We start from the raw sequence: 19250 nt of genomic DNA, 5'->3' as shown, positions 1-19250 counted from the left end.
CAGGGTGTTTAAAGTCCCCCATGCAGAGAACTGTGGCCTGCGGGTATGTGATAGCAAAAGCTGCAGCCTCAAATAAGATGCCCAGTGAGGAGGCCAGAGAGAACTTAACGCCAAAGATGGCAAAATGTTTACAATTAATCCATGCACGGATGAATATGTATTGGCCCTCTGGGTTCTTCCCAGCGAACCAAGTCATGAATCAGGACAGACACTTCTCTAGAGTAGGACGTGTGGGTTGAATGACATGCCTACTGTATGCAGGGCTTATATAGTACTGAAGTAGTGTGGGTGGTAAGGTGTGTCTCTTGGAAGCACAATAAATGGGGAGAGTGATGTCTCATAAAGGCATATATCATGTGGTGTTTCCTAGTCTCACCCAATCCCCTCACATACCACAACAGTAGTTTTAACGACATTTTAGGTTATATACAAGCAGCAGCAAAGGAACGAAATAAAAAAAAAATAAAACAACTATGTGCTAGCGTTATAAGCCAGCAAATGACAAGCTTTGGTACTTAGGTAGGATTCCCTTTCCTCAAAATTCAACACATGGATGTAGTAAGGGGGGTAGTCTGTGCTCGGTGGGGAATAGCAGACTATTGCCCCAAGAGCTGCAGCCCTCTTATAGCTTACATATGGTGGGTCAGCAAACATACAAATAACCTAACATGTATGGCATCGCATTATTTGCAGGCATACAGGAATGTATTGAAACAGAATAGGCCATAAAACCAAAAACAGTCCCTAAGGAAGGAGGTGGCGATATGCTGCAGTTCGAGGCAATAATCCTCACTGTAGCTTGCAGCTTAATGGACACTTTCTCTGTCACCAGGACAAGGGTAAGGTTGAGCTGTCAGCGTCGGGGCGAACTCCGCAGGGAGCTAATCCAGAAGTCGGCCTCATTAGGCGAGGTAAAGATGTAGGATCGTTCCTCGTAGATGATCCTGAGAAGTGCTGGGAAAGACACACTGTACTGGATCTGCATCTCTGAGACGTTTTTTCGCTCCCACGAAGGAAGCCCTGGTTTTTCTTCAACACGGCCGAGAAGTAGTAGTTGCTCTCAATCTTTGCTGCTAAGTAGCCTTGCAAACATAGGCCAAGACGGTGCCCTTGGTATAGGTGGATGGCAAAGGAGGCAGATAGGTTAGCGTCCGGCAACATGTTTCTCAACCAGGTTTCCATGAATTCAACCGGGTCTCGACCCTTAGCCCTCTCAGTCCCAGGACGTAACTTGTTCTTGCATAGCTGATTCTCAATATGATCCACGCACTACAGAGCCTGCAGTTGTCCAGGGACCAGGGCGGAAAAGTCCTCAAGCTGGAAAATGCGGGTCTCTGTTTCCCTCACATGGTCCCTGAGCTTTTGCATGTTGTGCCTCAATAACCTCCACATCCACCTTTACCTCCTCTATTCTCGTGGTCAACAAGGTTGTGGATTCCTGTATAGCTGCAAGCAGCTGGTGGGAGACCTCTATTAGTGTGGGCTCATGGTCTACGCCCAAGAAAAAAGCAAGAGATGAGCCGGAGCATACAAGGGTTCTAGCCGCTCAGCAGCGGTGATGGAGGTGGATTTCCGCCTTTTAGCAGGGGTCCAAATGGAAGTGGAGCCACTTAACCTGGATACAGGTATGTTTGCTGTCTTTCGGCAGGATTATAAAGAGAAACCCCCAGTATTGGATTATTATCATTATTATTATTAGAGAAATTACTTTGTTATAAGTACGAGTGAATGAATGCACTGCTGGGTTATTCTGGCAATAGTCCCCTGACAGTGTGAACTAGACAAGGGCGCCACCTAGTTTCATTTTGTGGGAACAACAATAAATTGTAACTACCTAAGAACTTAGTATACAGTTTAATTGCATACCTCTCAACTTTTTTTTTTGGGGGGGGGGGGAATTTTATCCTCCCTTTATGTTTGGTTTCCCACTTTTATTTATCTACTCAAACTTATACATAAATTATCTGAACTCCTACCCCCTCCCATCCGCACATGGTGTAGCCAGTGTTCTCTATCCTCCTCTACCTGTGGCCTCCTGTCTTCTATTCTCCTCCTGTCCTCCAGCCTCTTCCTCCTGTAACCTCTTGTACTCCAGCTTCCTCCTCCTGTAGCCTTCAGCCTCCTCCTTCTGTAACTTCCTGTCTTCCAGCCTCCTCCTGCAGCCTCCTGTCCTCCGGCCTCCTCCTCCTGCAGCCTCCTGTCCTCCGGCCTCCTCCTCCTGCAGCCTCCTGTCATCCCGCCTCCTCCTCCTGCAGCCTCCTGTCCTCCAGCCTCCACCAGTGGACTCCTGTCCTCCAGCCTCTTTCGCCTGTAACCTCTTGTCCTCTAGCCTCCTCCTCCTGTAGCTTCCTGTCCTCCAGCATCCTCCTCCTGTAGCCTCCTGTCCTCCAGCCTCCTCCTCTTGTAGCCTCCTGTCCTACAGCCTCCTCCAGTCCCCCAGCCGCCTCCTATTGTGCCCCCTGTGGGTATTAAACAAAAAAAAACTGTTTCTAACATTACCTTGTTCACCAAAAGTCACTCTCTCTTCCCCGGGGTTCCAACTACCTTGTGGGGGGGGGGGCAAAAGTTAACTCCCACTAGGGCCTAGCCTTTTCTTGGTGGCCTGGTAATGCTTGGTATGAGGACTGGAGGGCTGACCTACAGCCTGGCAGGTCTCCAGCAGGTGGTGTGTGCAAGAAATGTGGATCAGTCTCCCTAACCGCTCCTAACATGGAGAGGGTGCTATTCGCAACAACCACCTTGCCTATGCATTGGCAGGGGTGTTGCACAAGCAGTGTCTGTTGGGAATAGAAACAGTAGCAGGTAGCTTTAGCTCATTTTAGTTTCCTCTTTTGAGGCAAATTAACTCCTCCCAGGCTGCCAACTAACAAAAGACTCCAGCGGGTTTTGAGTCTGCAGCAATTTAATTTATGATGGTCGTTTTGAGTCAATTTGAAAACTGAAAAAAAAGCTACACTATAAATTACAAAAGAATATATATAGATTTTTCTCTAGTTTTTATAAATTTAACAATTAATTGATTAAAAAGTCCCTTCATTTTGTAGTTTTATCTATCTCTGTGTGTCACGAAAAACATGCAGCAAAAATTTTTTACAGTATTGCATATTGTGCATGAATGAAACCCGGTTATTAAGATCACGTTACATCCCCAATGAGGATACGATCACAAGTGGTGCGCTAGTGTTGCATTTACAAATGCAACGCTAGTGCTCGGAGGCAGGTCATGGCCCGATCGTGATTGGACAGTGGTCCGTCAGCATTTGCGTTTGCCTTAGCGCCAGATGTGACTTCACCCTAAAATAAACAATAAATAATAAATAAACATAAAAAATAAATAATCTCCCTCACTTGGGTTTCAAAACCTTCACTAGTATTGTTGATTCTCTGAAGATGGACAAATTATCCATACAGGACAGCTATTTTTAACATGGGGGGTGGATAACTCCCAAAATGGAACAACACATTTGTGGAAGTCTGCTTTCAAAAGCCTGTTGTGATCAATATACTCATACTTAAATCATTTGAAGCATTCATGTAAGTGACCATCCCATATTATAAAGACATCATCCACAAAACACAGATAAGTCCTTATATGGGATGCCCATATCAGGATAGGAGATTTGTCTAATAACACTGCTGTTAACATGTGGCAGCTCTTCTTTAATTGTCTTTAAGCTTTGACAATTATGCAAATGAGCATGAGTAGCTCTGGGCTTCATAGGTGTTAATGGAGCTTGGAGACTCTCAGGCTCATTTGCATAATTTTTAAAGCCTTTTTTTTCTTAGGCCATAGGAAGCTTAAAGAAGAGCATATCCTGCCAGAGGAGGCACACACCAGCATGTCAGTGTGCTTGGTTTACAGTGCTTCAACCTGGTGGTAGATGTTCTTTAATGCAATGTTAAGGTGGAGTTCACATGTGGCGTTTATATTGTATTTTTAAACACAAAACAACGTCTGTCAACATTTGCATTTACCAAACGTGTGTTAATATATTTGTTAACACTGTGCAACATCCCTGCCAATGCATGGGCAGAGGAGTGTTTGTGAACGAGGCCCTTTATCTGTAGCTCCCCAGCAGGTGACCCTGCGCAACTCACCTTAAGGATCATGTAGTCATTATTAATCAGCAGCAGCTGTAGATACTGCCTGTCCAGGCAAGGGTTAAGTTATGTGAATTGACAACCAATTGTATTCCTTTATGTACACTGGAGTGTGATTGGAGAGTGAGCTGCCACTTGACCAGGGTTTCCAGAAACCTCTTAGAACACAAGCTCTCTTGCAGAGCACACTTTCCAGAACACACTGAGTGAAGGGAGACAGTGTCGGTCCACCATAAGGGCTGACACTCAGCTAAACCCAGGACACAAGCTGCAGCTTCCACAATTGGACACAGCTACCTCCCAGCCTGCATCTACCGTACTCCTGAGGATCATTCTCCAAGACCACTCCAGTAATCCGGAATATTTTACAAGATTGTTTAGGCCGTTGCCTCCAATTTTTCCAATAAAGAACCACGAGATATTTTGCACAACGTTGCCTCTGTCTGTTCCCTGGATACGGCTGTACCACCGAGGGCGCCACATCCGTTACCCAGGGACATATATTACTAAAGGGTTGCCCCAGGGAGAACCAGTACCTCAGTCTCTCCCTTCATATTTCTTGCACTCACCACCCGCTGGAGACCTGCAGCCTGGCAGGTCTCAGGCGGGTGGTGAGTGCAAGAAATATGGGCCCTCTGGTCCCCAAACCAAGCACCGTGACATCAGCGTGCCTAGGCTGCAACCGCCAACCACTCCGGTATTCTGGGCCTCCAGGCCCCAAGAAAAGGCTAGGCCCCTAGCAACTGTATTAATGCAACGGCATTAATGTTTCTGTTTTGTCAATAAATGTTAACGTAATGTTAGGCAAATCTCTTCTCGGCTGTTGTACTGCGTTTCAAAATGCAGGTTTGCACTTGGGTAGAGGAAATTAAAATTATAACTACCAGTATGTGTTAAACGATAAACTGTATACAATAACTATATACAGATCCCAGTATTCACTATATACAGCCCCCCAGCTATCACTATAAACAGCTCCCAGAAATTACTATATACAGCCCCCAGCAATCACTATACATACATAGAGCCCCCAGAAATCACTACATACAGCCCCCAGTTATCACTGTGTACAGCTCCCCTAGCAATGACTATATACACCCCAGCAATCACTATATAATCCCCCAGTAATAACTATATACACCCCAGCAATCACTATATACGACCCTCTATGCAGCCCCCCAGTAATCACTATATACAGCTCCAAGTAATCTATATACACAGCCCCAGCAATAAATATATATACAGCCCCCAGTAATCACTGTATACAGCTCCCCAGCAATCAGTATATAAGGCCCCCAGTAATCCCTATGGACAGCCCCCCAGCAATCACTATATAAGGCTCCCCCAGCAAAAAATATATATAGCCCCCAGTAACTACTGTATACAGCCCCCTAACAATAACTATATACAGCCCCCAGTGTTCACTGTATATAGCCCCCAGCAACCAGTATATACAGCTACCCCAGTAATCACTATGTACAGCTCCCTCAGTAATCACTATATACAGCCCCCCAGTATTCACTGTATAGAGCCCCCTATGACAACTATATACAGACACCCATAATACCATAAACACGCCCCATAATAACTATACTCACCCTCCTTTATCTAACTATATACAGTCCCGCTATTATAACTATATATCTTAGTTAACCACCATCAAATGGCTTAAAGAGGTATTCTCGCCTGGGCATTCACATTCAGTTTCACTAATCTTCCATTTATAAACATTTCTTCAATTGGATGTTATTAAAAAAAATGTTCCTGTGTGAAGATAATTTCTCATAAATGTAGCCATGTTGTCCCTTAGAAAAGAGATGGCTTCCTCGGTTAGAACCACGTCACACTCTGGCAGCGGTGGCCAGACATGAGCTATTGAGTCCTGTCTGACCTCCTGGATTCAGCGATAATTACCACAGGACGGCAGTGGGTCATGTAGTAAATCCCGGACATTTCATATACAAAAACAATTTGTTTCTTTGTGCAATCCCTCCAGCAGACGTGGCCGTATCCGAGGAAGCTATCTCGTTTCTAAGGGACAACATGACTACATTTATGAGAAATTATCTTCACACAGGAACATATTTTTTAATAACATCTAATTGAAGAAATGTTTATAAATGGAAGATTAGTGAAACTGAATGTGAATGCCCAGACGAGAATACCCCTTTAAGTCGGGGCATGCCCCATGTCCATGAATTACAGCCCGTTCAGCCTGGACCCAAAAACACGCTGTCATGTGACCGCTCGAATCGCCCATATTTGGTGGGGGCCCCTTTAAGGGCAAAGTGGTGGGGGCGCCGGGGCGCACGCCCCGGGCACCCCCCTCCCTAATAATCTAGCCCCGGGCACCACTAACATCACTAAATTTCTAAATTTTTAACAGCAAAAAATTATGCTCGCTGCAGCCAGTATTACTATGGGAGTAAAACATTCTTACATGCAAGGGAATGGGTAAGTGAGTAATAGACGGGCCTTTATGAGCCATTAGTTATACCATCAACTTTGTGTGCTCGTGTACGATGAAAGTCCTGCCCTTCCAGATACATAAAGTGGCAGACTTGCTGCACTTCCATGCTGCACATTAGGAGCCCCATACATTGTTTATTGCGTTTTTCAAGTGTTTGCTTGCGTTTGTGTTTTTAAAAACGAATTGCTTGATGTGCATTAATTGCAGGCAGCTGTGACTCTTGGAATTTGTAAAAACGTAGTGATCTTCTCCCTGCTGTTTTTAAAATGTTTCAAAATGCAGACCACAAACAGGTGTTTTCGAAAAATGCAACCGCTTTGAAAAACACAATGAAAACACACCTCAAAAAATGCAGACAAAAAAATGCAGGGGAGAATACGCTAAGTCAAGACACTCTAACCTAAAACCCATTGAAAAAGCCAATATGCAAATATCATGCGTTTTGCAAGTATCCAACGCAATGAGAAAACCGCCAGGTGTGTCACCTGCCTTAAGGAGCAGAGATTTGTGGGAACTGATCTCATTTTCACTCTCTGGATGACGTCACCAATCTTTCCACTGTTCATTGGATGGCCTCAGTATGGAGGCCACGCCTCAGCCCCGGGACGTGGTCACGCCTCTCCGGCCACTAACCGGTGTCTACGTCACTGCTGCAGCCGGAGCGCGCTTTGCGTGTGTCTCGCTCCCGCGAGAGATTAGAGCAGGCCGGGGTTAAGATGGCGGCGCCCGTGCTGAGAGTGTCTGTGCCGCGGTGGGAGAGCGGGGCCCGGTATGCTGTGTGCGCTCTCGGTATCGTTATATCCCTTTATGCTTTCCACGTGGAGAGAGAAAAGGAGCGGGACCCCGGCTACAAGGCCCTGTGCGACCTGAACGAGTGGGTGCGCTGCTCCACCGTCCTCTCTTCCAGGTACCGGGCACACTGCTCAGGGATGGGGCACATGTATAGCACCTTGGGGGAGGCTGCTGTTCGTTGTGTGTGTGCCAGGGTATTAGACATTTGAGGGCGGGCACCCTCAGCTTATGCCCATTGTGTGAAGTTGCTGGCCGGCACTGCTGTGACTGCACACAGGGCCACGTCGTCACTATGTGTCAGCGCAGTACGTGGTGTGAGAAGCAGCAGCCGCTGTGTGTGACCTCTGCACCTGGAACATGTGGCAATGGAATGTGCTGCCAGCGGATCCACCCAGGATGCCAGGGCTCAGGTCACTCAGTGACATCACACAGATGTGTGGGAAACACGGCAAAGTCATGACTTGGCATCATGCCACCCTGTGCCACACCCCCGGCCATTACACAGGTTTGTTAGGAATGTCAGAGAGAAGTAACTGCCAATAGGTAGGAGGGCACAGGCTGGCACTGTAATTGTGTAGTAAATGCAGTGGGTGGGTGCTATCTTATGATTTCTAGGTGAAGGTGCAGACCCTTCTGTATAATGATCATCTAACCTAAGCTACACCAGGTCTTGTCACTCTCCACTTCATTAATCAGTCACGTATACTATACCTCTGTGATGGTGCAGGGGCTGGTGCACTGCATTGTCGGTCCGACTAAGTAGGACTGGTGCTAGGAATATGGGGATACTAAGGGCATATGAGCTGGATACTGGCACTGTGCTTATGGCAGCTGAGATTAACTTAGATGATTCCAATAAATAAATGAACCTATTAAATGACTATTAGGAACATGAGTTATGGAAAAACAAATATCCAACCGGTATCGGAAATAGTTGTTGTGGCAAATTGTCTGAGCAGGTCAGTAGCCTGAGCAGAAAGATCATGCATAATAGCTGGAAAACTAGATCTGTTATGTACTGGTAATACCCAGAAGTATTAGGACTGTGAAGTCTTCTCCTGTAACCCGCACCACATGGACTAAACACAGTGCTGCGGATGGGACCAGTAAATGACTAGCGGCATATTCACATGTGCCAGACTCGGGCTACATTCACACAAACATATGCATGGTGGTCATACGTTTGCCGTAATGGAGAGGTGACCCCTCCCGTCTCCATTGTGATGCATGGAGCTCCATAACATGGGAAAGGATAGGACATGTCCTATCTTTTCCCCATGTATGAAGCGGTACGTTGCTGCAAGATCTGTTACAGTAAGTTTGTTTGGCTGTGTTAGTAGTTTAGAAGTCTGTTGACTGTTACCATGGAAACAGAGGTCTGTATAGTAACTGTAGGCACAGCTTTTATCTCAATGTTTCTTAGCCAAGTTGGAAAAGGGATACCCGTTTAGGCTCCAGGTTTTCACAGAAGTGATCTGGGTCATCCTGCCATACATGAGAGCTGTCAGATGCCTAACCTCTTTGCCACCCCCATGTCTGCTGTTGGAAGGGGGTGGATACACCTCAAATTGTTTAGCTTTTTTTTTTAGTATGTGTGGCCTACTTTAATTGGGTTCATAGTACATATATTTTGTGGGTGTTGTTCAAAGAAGTACAAACTGTAAGGTCCTTGTGAGATCCAAGTGCATTGAAGTATGCGAAAGAGTGGATGTATTTACAGTTTTAGAAATCACTTGGAATATCTTCACACAGTTGGAGTTGGTTTAGTAAAGACACAAGCTTCATCAAGTCCAATTTATAACCTTCTATAACCTATACAATGTTGCACACTCTTTTGGTGTATGCAAGGTCCGTTGGCGATTTTTCACAGACACCCCCTGGACACAGTTTCATGGAGCCACAGGAGGTGATTGAGTGGCCAAGACGACTTCCGGTACCACACTCGCCACAACCCTGTAGGACAGTGATGGCAAACCTTTTAGAGACCGAGTGCCCAAACTACAACAAAGACCCACTTATTTATCGCAAAGTGCCAACATAGAAATTTAATTTGTGTTTTATACTCCCTTCTCTGTCTCAGTTTTCGTTGATACCAGCACCTGAGGACACCAATATAGCAGAAAATATTCCCAGGTAGAGCTGTCACTTTAAAATAACTCTGTGCACAGCAAGTCCTGGGCTGTCTGGGACTGCAGGTATATACCTGGAGTCATCTCTGGTGATGGCCTGAGTGCCCACAGAAAGGGCTCTGAGTGCCACCTCTGGCACCAGTGCCATAGGTTAGCCATCACTGCTGTAGGAGACCATCTTTACTTGGCTAAGTGACTCTGAACTTGGACATCCTGTAAACTGCCAACAGCTTATTGTTGGATATAAACCTGGTCCGTAACAGGATTATTTTGGGGCAGAAGGCAGCCCAGACAGCGTATATTTGTTGGATTGGATTGGGGATTTGTGGCCACACTAGACACTTGCTCTAAACAAAGGTTATATATATTTACAGTGCACATGGGTACAAGATACATGGTGAGATACAGCAAGTTAATTAATTTACATATGTGTTACCATTGAAACGCATGCACAACCTGCTGCTTCATCAATTGGTGAGAAAGTGTCCCAGCAGTCAGACCACAACAAATCGGATTCTGTGTCCTATGTTGTGGATAGACGTTGGTACAACCCCTTTAACATGATCAATAATATCCCATAGATTGTAGCAATTAATGACAAGCAGTAAAGTTCTATGGTTGGTCCAATATAAGATGATATCGGACCATGCAGGGGTTTACCATTTTTGCTGTGGCTTTACTTGACTTGTGTACAAGGATAATATCCTAAGCTGAAAACATATTAGATACTTGTAACATTATAGAAAATGGCCTCCTCCACAAAAAGGTTTTTAATGCTACCTGTGCATTTACAGGACCGCGGATCCATTGTTTGCGGCCTGTGTCATCAGTGTGTATGGTCCGCTCCTGCGCCAATAGTAGACAGAGCTGCAAACATGAGCTGACATAGGACTTGCCCAATTTGAATCTCGGGCTGTCAGCTCACACATAGGTCTGAGGAAACCACTGCTGTGTGTATGAAATCATAGAAATACAAGTGGATGTGCACTAGCTATTAAATCAGTGCTTAGTAAATCTGCCATAACAATAAGAGGTATATACTCCAGCCATTCCTCCTTTACAATCGCTGTTATCAGGATCAGGGGACTGTTCTCCTTTGTCTATGGCTGTGTCCAAGGATTTTCAGCTGCTCCCTGCCTTGTTTTGCTCCTTTTTGTTGCCCTCTGCCTTGCTATTGTCATAGGCATACACAGTACAGCACAGCACAGACTTCATCATATCAGATGTGATACCCCCTGACCATGTAGTCACCTAACCACTCGCATATTGGCCATCTCTACCTGTCCTACTGCACGGTTACCCCCAGCCTAGAAAGAAAGGTCACAAAATAGAAAAAGTAGAAATAACTCCTAGTAATACACAGGCCGTGTCATATGTGGAAGTGACAAAGCATGTGCCCTCAAATAACATTGACCTATTCAGACAGGCGTGTCTGTTCTGCAATAAAGGGGATACATTGTATTTGCATGCATTTTTTCATATGGGTACAATTTTACGCCAGGCAGAAGGGCTGGTGGGAACGACACATCACTGGCGTGCAATAAACTTCCATTTCCCCCACCTCTAGTACCACAGGCTTAAACGCTGGTCTGTATGAGTCCTTGTATTCAGAACATGTGACACAGGTTGGCCCCTTACTTTTCCTGCACTTATTGGGGGTAGTTGTGACGATGGGCAGCTGTTGCATGATTCGGAGAAGAGAAATTCGCAATCTCAAACATAACTGGGGGATCATTTATTTTATCATGATGATTGCCAATGGTTATGTCCTTAGACATGCTGTTACTGTTGGCATATAACAAGCAGTGACAATGGTTAGTCATCTGGTTGAATGGGTTCTGGAAACGAGTATCATTCTGCCAGTTATCAGCACATGTTCTTTACTTTGGTATAACCTGTGCCACCACAGCCTGTTTATATTATTTTTAATACTTTCCATCTTCCATAATTCACAATGTTTTTATAATTCCATTATGAGAACTACTTGTACTTCTTAATGTCACAATTTAGTATGGTGTGAAGCAATAATTGAGACTGATACTGGTTGTTGTTGTTGTGCCATTTCCTTATGAATTATGCTTTTGTGCTAATAATTATTTATTATATGGGTCTGTACTGTAACAGAGCTACATTTTTTTTGCTTGTCTACATTAAAGGGAACCTACTACCAGGATTCTACCTATAAGCAAAGAATAGAAAAGCAGCACTCCGTGACAATTATGTGTTTATTTCACCAGTGTGTAATCTCCACTGGTGAAATAAACACCTAATTGTCACGGAGTGCTGCTTTTCTATTCTTTGCTTACTGGATGTTTGGGATCCTTGAGTCGGACCTTTACAAGCCTGCACCCTACCCTCGGATAGAATCCGTATTCACAGTGCAGCTTCATCCCTCCAATTTCTAGGATTCTACCTATAAAGGTAGATCGGGTGGTAGGTGGATGAATGGGACGTGAAGATAGCCCTTTATAGGTAGAATCGTGGTGGTAGGTTCTCTTTAAACTTCATTCTCTTCTTGTAATTTCTTCTATTTTCCATGTATGCAGCTGTGGAAAGGGGTTTTCAGGCATACAAATCGGCATTGATAAATTGGGGGCACTTGCTCATAGATCCAGGCACTGTGACTGTGATCTTCTTATAATTTATTTTAGAAGGGAGCAGGCCATGGATAACAACTTTTAAAATGATGCTAATTAGCCTGAGGCGCTACCCTAGCCCCTCTGATCAGTTTAGCAGGCTGTTACAGTGAGTACTTCCAAGAGCATGATATTCCTGCTTAATCAGATGAAAGGTTTTTTTTTTGGCTAGGAATCTGTTACTGCCATGCTTTACGTTTTTTATTTTATTGATTTTTAATAAATTATCTTACTCATTGGGGTGCGGGTCAGGGGTAACAAACTTTTTCGTTTTTATGATGTGCAACAACCCCAGAGGGGCATAAGGTGAGGACAATAACAGCTTATTCCCATTAAGGGGTCCCAGAATCTGTATCCCCCCACAGATCAAACATTGATCTATAGGTTGGCATAAATGTATGTGAAGGGAATACATTGTGTTTGTGTGTATAGCCCTAGCCACGGACACGACTGCAGAGGGGATGCACATTCTGTTGCATAGTAAACCAACTGGTTTTTAAGTCCCTGGTTTCTCCTGGAGCTATGTATCTCATGTGCAGCCAAACACAAGTCACGTCTTTCTAAATAAGAATTGCCACCTGCTGACTAGTGTCCTGTAGACATCTATAACATAACAGAGCTGGTGCTGGAATCAGCTGATTGGTGAGAATCCCAGTTGTGAGACTTCCACCTACTGAATATTCATGACCTATAGAATATATGTAAGCCAGTGAAGTACAGGATGAATTTTGTTAGTATTTATTTTTAATACTAGCACTTTCCACAATACTAAATTTAATTTTGTGGAAATTGCTAAAGAATTTTTGTCTACTTTTCCAGAGATGATTGGTGGACACTGGTTTCAGGGGTAAAAGTCAATATACTTTTTATTGATTTGTGGTAGGGACATGCTGCCGATCTATAAACTTTGTGACTAGGTATGAAATATTTCTTCTTTGTTTTCTGTCCTGCAGATGGGGTCGAGGTTTTGGCCTTTTTGGGTCCATATTTGGAAAGGATAGTGTAATGAATCAACCAAACAGTGTCTTTGGACTTATATTTTATTTACTACAGATACTGCTCGGTGAGTACATTGATGTAACCTTGACTTAATTATTGGTGGATAGATGGGATAATAATGATGATAATTTACCAAGTTCATGAAATGGACTCAACACATGAACTACGTGAAGGAGAAGTGGAAGAAAGTATCAGTCCTCTATCCGATCTCTAAAATGAAGAGGATTTCTGCCGTCCTGCTACTTCTGCATCCATGCGGAGGCTTCCCCTTATCTGCTCCAACCATCTGAGATTTTGAAACTGCGGATTGGCATTATTTCCAAAGACTTCTGATGATGATCACATGAATCTTTCAGCATCTTCTTCCTGATTTGTGCATAGCAAATGATACCCTTCCTGTTTGTGTATAAAGAGACTAAAGATCTTGCGGGGCAGGAAAGGAAGAAGCTGGATGGAAGAAGCCCACCAGCCTTGACTCTCCACGTGCTGTTCTAAAACTGTTTTATATATTATCTGAAATACAGCAACATTTCAGAATAATATAACCTCTTCTTTAGCAGTATTGCTATCCTTGGGAATTAATGCTTAGTATAACTAGACATGTAAAAATGAGGTATTTATAAAAGTGACAAGCAGTAGAACCGGTAAGAAGAAAATAAATCCATTCTCAAATTGCAAATTCTACTCCTGCCCAGCTATGCAGCGCATTCACCATTTTTAATGGACAACGACAGGATGAGCAAAGATGTCCTATGGGCCGTAAACTGTCACATGAGACCAAAGTGTGTTTGGTTAAATTGGGGTACATGTAAGATGGGGAATGTAAATAGAAATCTACTTGTAATGCTTCCAAAGAAGGAAGACATTGTACTAATGTTTAATGTCAGTGTTTGTAAGAGGCAGATGTTACAGCCTAAACAATTTGTTACATGGTGGTAATTCTGATGCTACAAGTAGGGCATCATGCAAGTGTAACACTATCTGTAAAGCTATTAGAAGCTATGCCCTTTATTTTCCTTCTGCTTGGTCATGTAGTCGGGCCCCTTCTTTTGAGGACCATGCACTGTAGATGAGCTGTGTAGATGAAATATTGAGTACTTTCCATGCCTCATTGCCTTGTCTCTTGTCTTTTCCAGGTATGACTGTAAGCGCGGTAGCAGCGCTAGTGTTAATGAGCTCCTCTATAGTGTCGGTAGTAGGCTCCCTCTACCTAGCGTACATCCTGTACTTTGTCTTGAAGGACTTCTGTGTTATCTGCGTCACCACCTATTTGCTGAACTTCATTCTCCTAATCATCAACTACAAACGACTAGTTTATTTGAATGAGGCCTGGAAACAGCAACTGCAGGATAAACAAGAATAAGAGGCCTCTCGAACTCTGACACATGTCTGAAGGACTCTGCTTCCTTAAAGTTTATTTTGCAGTATACTTCTATTGGTTGCGAAACAGACCGTTTTCAAAGAACAATCTTAAACCATTTTTGTTTTTTTTTTAATTTTTGAAAGGGCCCTGGATGTGTGTATGAATACAATGGCGCCTCCCATTTGAAATGGTTGGATGAAGGAGCGATCATAAGCCAGAAAAAAGTGGCAAGCTTTAACTGTACTAACCAAGGTGTTTGGTTGAATGGCATATACTCAATTCTTGGCAACATCTTTCCTTCTTGTGCCTCCCTCTTTGTATATGTATGTTTGTCAATCCTTCAATGCGGGTATTTTATTTTCCTTAATTATGGCTGATTGGGTAAGATGTGCATTTTGTTGCTACCATGAGTATATTATGTTGCCATGTATTTTGTGGCAACAACTTTTTTCTTTTTTTTTTCCACAGAACAAAATCAGCAGCCAAGTACAATGTCCATTTATTCCTATGCACATTGAGTAGAATTAAATCCCCACCCTGCTTGTTATGTCCAACAGCACCTTGAAGGATTTTATGTTCTGCGAGAAATCCAAGGGGTACGATGAAAGCAGCATATTGCACTAGCTTCAGATTGAGGTCTATGGACCACTATGCTAGGTCTCATGTGGATTGGTAACGTGTGAAAGGCTGGCCTTCATAGTTGGGAGGGATATATTATTTTCAGTATGTGGTGATGAGTAGTAATGAATCTCTCCACCCCTCCCCCTTCCCAAATAAAAAAAAAAAAAAAAACAGGACCAAGAGATTACTTATACTTCACACATCCCGGCAGACCACTCATGTCAGGCTTCTCTTTGAGCCACCAGTATCATCCTTCACAATTAGGCAGTGATGATATCAATACAAGTATTTCCTGGGAATGACTGCCTTGCTCCCCTGTGAAGGAATATGGACTGCCTGCCCTCAATATGTTTACTATGCAGCTCATGAACAAGTTGTTGGTGTTATACAGCACCAAGACACATGGGAAACTTTTGTACAAGACCCATTTTCACCCATCACACATCTGCTTCCCGCTGAATACTGTAGTAACGTCTAAACTAGGGATAGAAGAGGTGTTTCTGTTACCTGTCCGAAGTGCCATGTGTCAAATACCAAAAGAAGTATGAAAACTTGTTTTTGTGCCTGATGAGACCATTTGTGTTGCAGGAATGGATCTCACGTTTTCGTTACTTAACATTTATTCAATTGTGAGGGATGTCATTTTATCATTGGCTTTGTATGGGGCTGTTATTAGTACTGTCATTAGTCTTGGAATTTGATGACCAATATAGAAGTGCTTTTGAATATATTATATGAAGGGGATCCATCACCGGAGCACCTTGTATAGTACAGGGGAAATGGTATGGGAAATCGGCAGCAGTTGTATTGCTGAGAATCGGTAGAGCGTTGTAGTTCTGTAACTACTGCAGAGCTTCAGATTGGATATTAGGCAGGTCTGTAGTGTGTTCTTTTCAAATTGTAGGATTATCTTGTGCATTCCTTCCTCTGGAGCGCTGTAGATTTTGATGGCCATACATGATGTTTTGTATTAGGCATGACTTTAGATAAGGGCTAGGGCTTCACAAAGGCCAATTTAAAAGAAAGAATAGAGGCACAGAAGTCCCTGTATTGCGCTCGTCCGAAACTGGCCTAAGATGTTTTGTGGTGACCTTCATTGATTAACTATTTAATGATAGCTGTGGTCTACAACAGTCTACAACTGTTTACCCTGGCTACAAAACAATAGTTGAACTGAATATGTTTTGCTACAAAAAATTGTGGCATCGCCTTGGCTTTGTAACAATACACTTCATGTTCTGCATCCACTAGATTCAGAATTATATAATGTGTTCCTTCTACTGTTTCTCCTTTACGGTTAGTATCTGTAGAAGGATGCCATTAGAAATGTAGTACTTTACACTACACATGCTTGCCTGTCGGCATTTTCGGATCCTGGTACATATCTTCATATAGCTTGACACGCTGGGTGTGTATATATATATATATATATATATATATATATATATATATATATATATATAATATACACATATATACAAACTTGTGTATGCTAATTAACCAGGGTTGCCCCAGGCTAATAATTGTGCACGCCTCTGGAGAAATACTCTCCTCCTCTTCCCTGCTGGAGTTTGACGTCATGCAAGAAGCGTGCATAATTATGAGCTGAGAGCGCCTATGTGATGCCCTGGCTAATTAGCATATTAGATATACATATACATACACCTGACATGCCAAAATCGACGAGAAGATGCCAACAGGTAAGTATGTTAATTGTAAATTACTTCATTTCTAAAAGTTGATTTCCTTTAAAGAGAACTTGCTACTGTGTTTTCCCACTATACACCATGTTTAGAGGACTATATAATCGGCACTGGCTAGCGGATTGAAACTCTAATGATTGATTAAAGAAATTATGTTGATTCAATAATCTACAATTCAAGTAATTTTCTTTGAACAGATGGTGCTGTAATGGGTAAAAAATTGGTAAAAAATGGAGATATCTTAAAAAACACACATTGGATTGAAAAACAAAAAAAGTGACATTTCTTAAAAATCTATGCATTGATACTAAAGATGACCCTGAAGTATAATAATATAATAATCTATATAGAAACTACATTCAACTTAATCCAGGAACAATGACGTGGACTAGTAGTTCTCTGTTCTCTTCGTGGGGGGGCTAGTTTAATGTGAGACCTCTTGCACATCAGAGTTGATTCATCAAAGTCTCCTCCCCTGAAGATGGTAATTTTTCTTGTAGCCTACACAGTTTTCATATATTGAATGCGCTACAGTAAATGTATTTTGCTGATAACAGCACCAAGATTTTTACGTTTCCCCATTCTCAGGAGGTAGGGGGCCAAGTTGGGTATTATTGGATAGATGTTTGAAAAATATATTTGACATGTATATTTTTTTGTTTTTGATCCAATGTGTATTTCGCAAGATATTCCACCACTCCAACCTTTGTTACACCCAGTGTTTATAATGTATATGGAAGATATGGTGGCAGGATTGCTGAACATCTGATTTAAAGGAAACCTACCACTTGTAGTGGCAGGTTTCTGATGGAAATACCGGGCACCAGCTCAGGGTGAGCTGGTGCCGGAGCTTATTTTTGTTAGTGTTTTAAACCGCGGTATCGCGGTTTAAAACAGCTTTTAAACTTTATAGCCGGCGCAGGGAGGTACGCGCTCGGCGCTTACCATGCGCGCGACTACATATGAAGTGAAGGAGAGCCGCGTGCACGATAAGCGCTGAGCGCGTACCTGCCTGCACCGGCTATAAAGTTTAAAAAGTGTTTTAAACCGCGATACCGCGGTTTAAAACGCTAGCAAAAATAAGCTCCGGCACCAGCTCAGGGTATTTCCATCAGAAACCTGCCACTTCAAGTGGTAGGTTTCCTTTAAGGGTCATTTTAAATGTGTCTGAAGCTATACAGTAAAACTCATACTTATCACCACTGCTCTTTAGCATTCCACTGGGACTCTGCTGTATGTTTTTTGCATAATTGGTGCAAATTCCAGCTCAAATCCACCAAGGCATTGTGTTTATTAAAATTCCTCCTTTGTCAGCATCTTAAAACATGGACATGAACATCGAAATTATCCAACGTGTTTCGGACTCTGCATGCGTCCTTAGTCATGGATGACATTATACAATAAAACATGCAATTTAAATCTAAATGCAAAGGACACGTGATGACTACGTCACATCCAAAAGGAGGTGTGACCCTACTCAAACACGTGTACACAGCGTCTCAATTATAATACGACCATGTGATCACCAGCACGGAAATGGGAAAATAATTTAATGTCACTTGAATAGAGAGATGCGCGATGCTTGCTGCAAGGTAAGTTAACCATTACAGGGGCAATAAGTTAACTTGCCTTGCAGCAAGCATCACATATCTCTATACATTTCTGCGTTGCTGATCACATAATTTTATTACTATGGCGACATTGTAAACTGGTGTTTGGCTAGAGTTCATACCTCCTTTTGGATGTGACGTAGTGTACTCGCGTGTCCTTTGCATATAGATTTAAATTGCATGTTATATTGGACAATTTCATCCATGACTAAGGACGCATGGAGTGTCCAAAAACGCGGTGGATAATTTCAATGTTCATGTCCATGTTTTAAGATACTGACAATAAAGGAATATTTTTAATAAACACAATGCCCCTGTGGATTTGTACCAATTACCCTTGGTCAACCTCAGGTGTAGGTAGGATACGTGCTCTCTAAAAAAAGATGTTCCTTGTGGAAGAAGCTGGACACCTTTCCTTTGTGCTGTATTTTTATTGCCCCAATAATGGTGATTTTGTATGGGAAATGCTAAGTATTGGTGATTTCTGCACCTGTTGCCTTTATGGGAGCTTTCACTTGTGTGTCCTAAATAAGCTGAGAAGGAAGGATAAGCCGTAAGGTGCTTCTGATAGATGGAGCCCTGTTAGTGCTTTGCACCTGTGTAAATAAAAGTTTGATGTGGAACATGCAAGTTGTTGTTCTCTTGAACATGAATAGCTTGGTGCTCTGATGTCTTGAGGCTCCCAATTCTCATGAAATGGTTAACCCTCCTGTGAGTGTCTGTTATGGGATTCAATGTCCTTCAGGGTCCAGGTTCTAGCTTATTTCTAAGTCTTTTCTACTGATGGGAATTTATTTCCTGGAATTGTACATCCTGATTTTTCATT

The 19250-nt window shown here is 42.9% G+C and overlaps 1 protein-coding gene across 1 annotated transcript; it reads left to right on the top strand.

Moving 5' to 3' along the window:
- Nucleotides 1-7154: 7154 nt before the first annotated feature.
- VKORC1L1 (vitamin K epoxide reductase complex subunit 1 like 1) lies at nucleotides 7155-17630 on the top strand. The gene is made up of 3 exons (XM_072136242.1): nucleotides 7155-7478; nucleotides 13082-13191; nucleotides 14264-17630. The coding sequence occupies exons 1-3, from the start codon at nucleotides 7288-7290 to the stop codon at nucleotides 14488-14490; spliced, it is 528 nt and encodes a 175-aa protein (XP_071992343.1). The 5' UTR covers nucleotides 7155-7287; the 3' UTR covers nucleotides 14491-17630.
- Nucleotides 17631-19250: the final 1620 nt, after the last annotated feature.

The sequence above is a fragment of the Engystomops pustulosus genome, chromosome 2 (genome assembly GCF_040894005.1).
Source record: "Engystomops pustulosus chromosome 2, aEngPut4.maternal, whole genome shotgun sequence".
Classification (NCBI taxonomy): Eukaryota; Metazoa; Chordata; class Amphibia; order Anura; family Leptodactylidae; genus Engystomops; species Engystomops pustulosus.
This window is presented reverse-complemented; position numbering and strand designations above follow the sequence as displayed.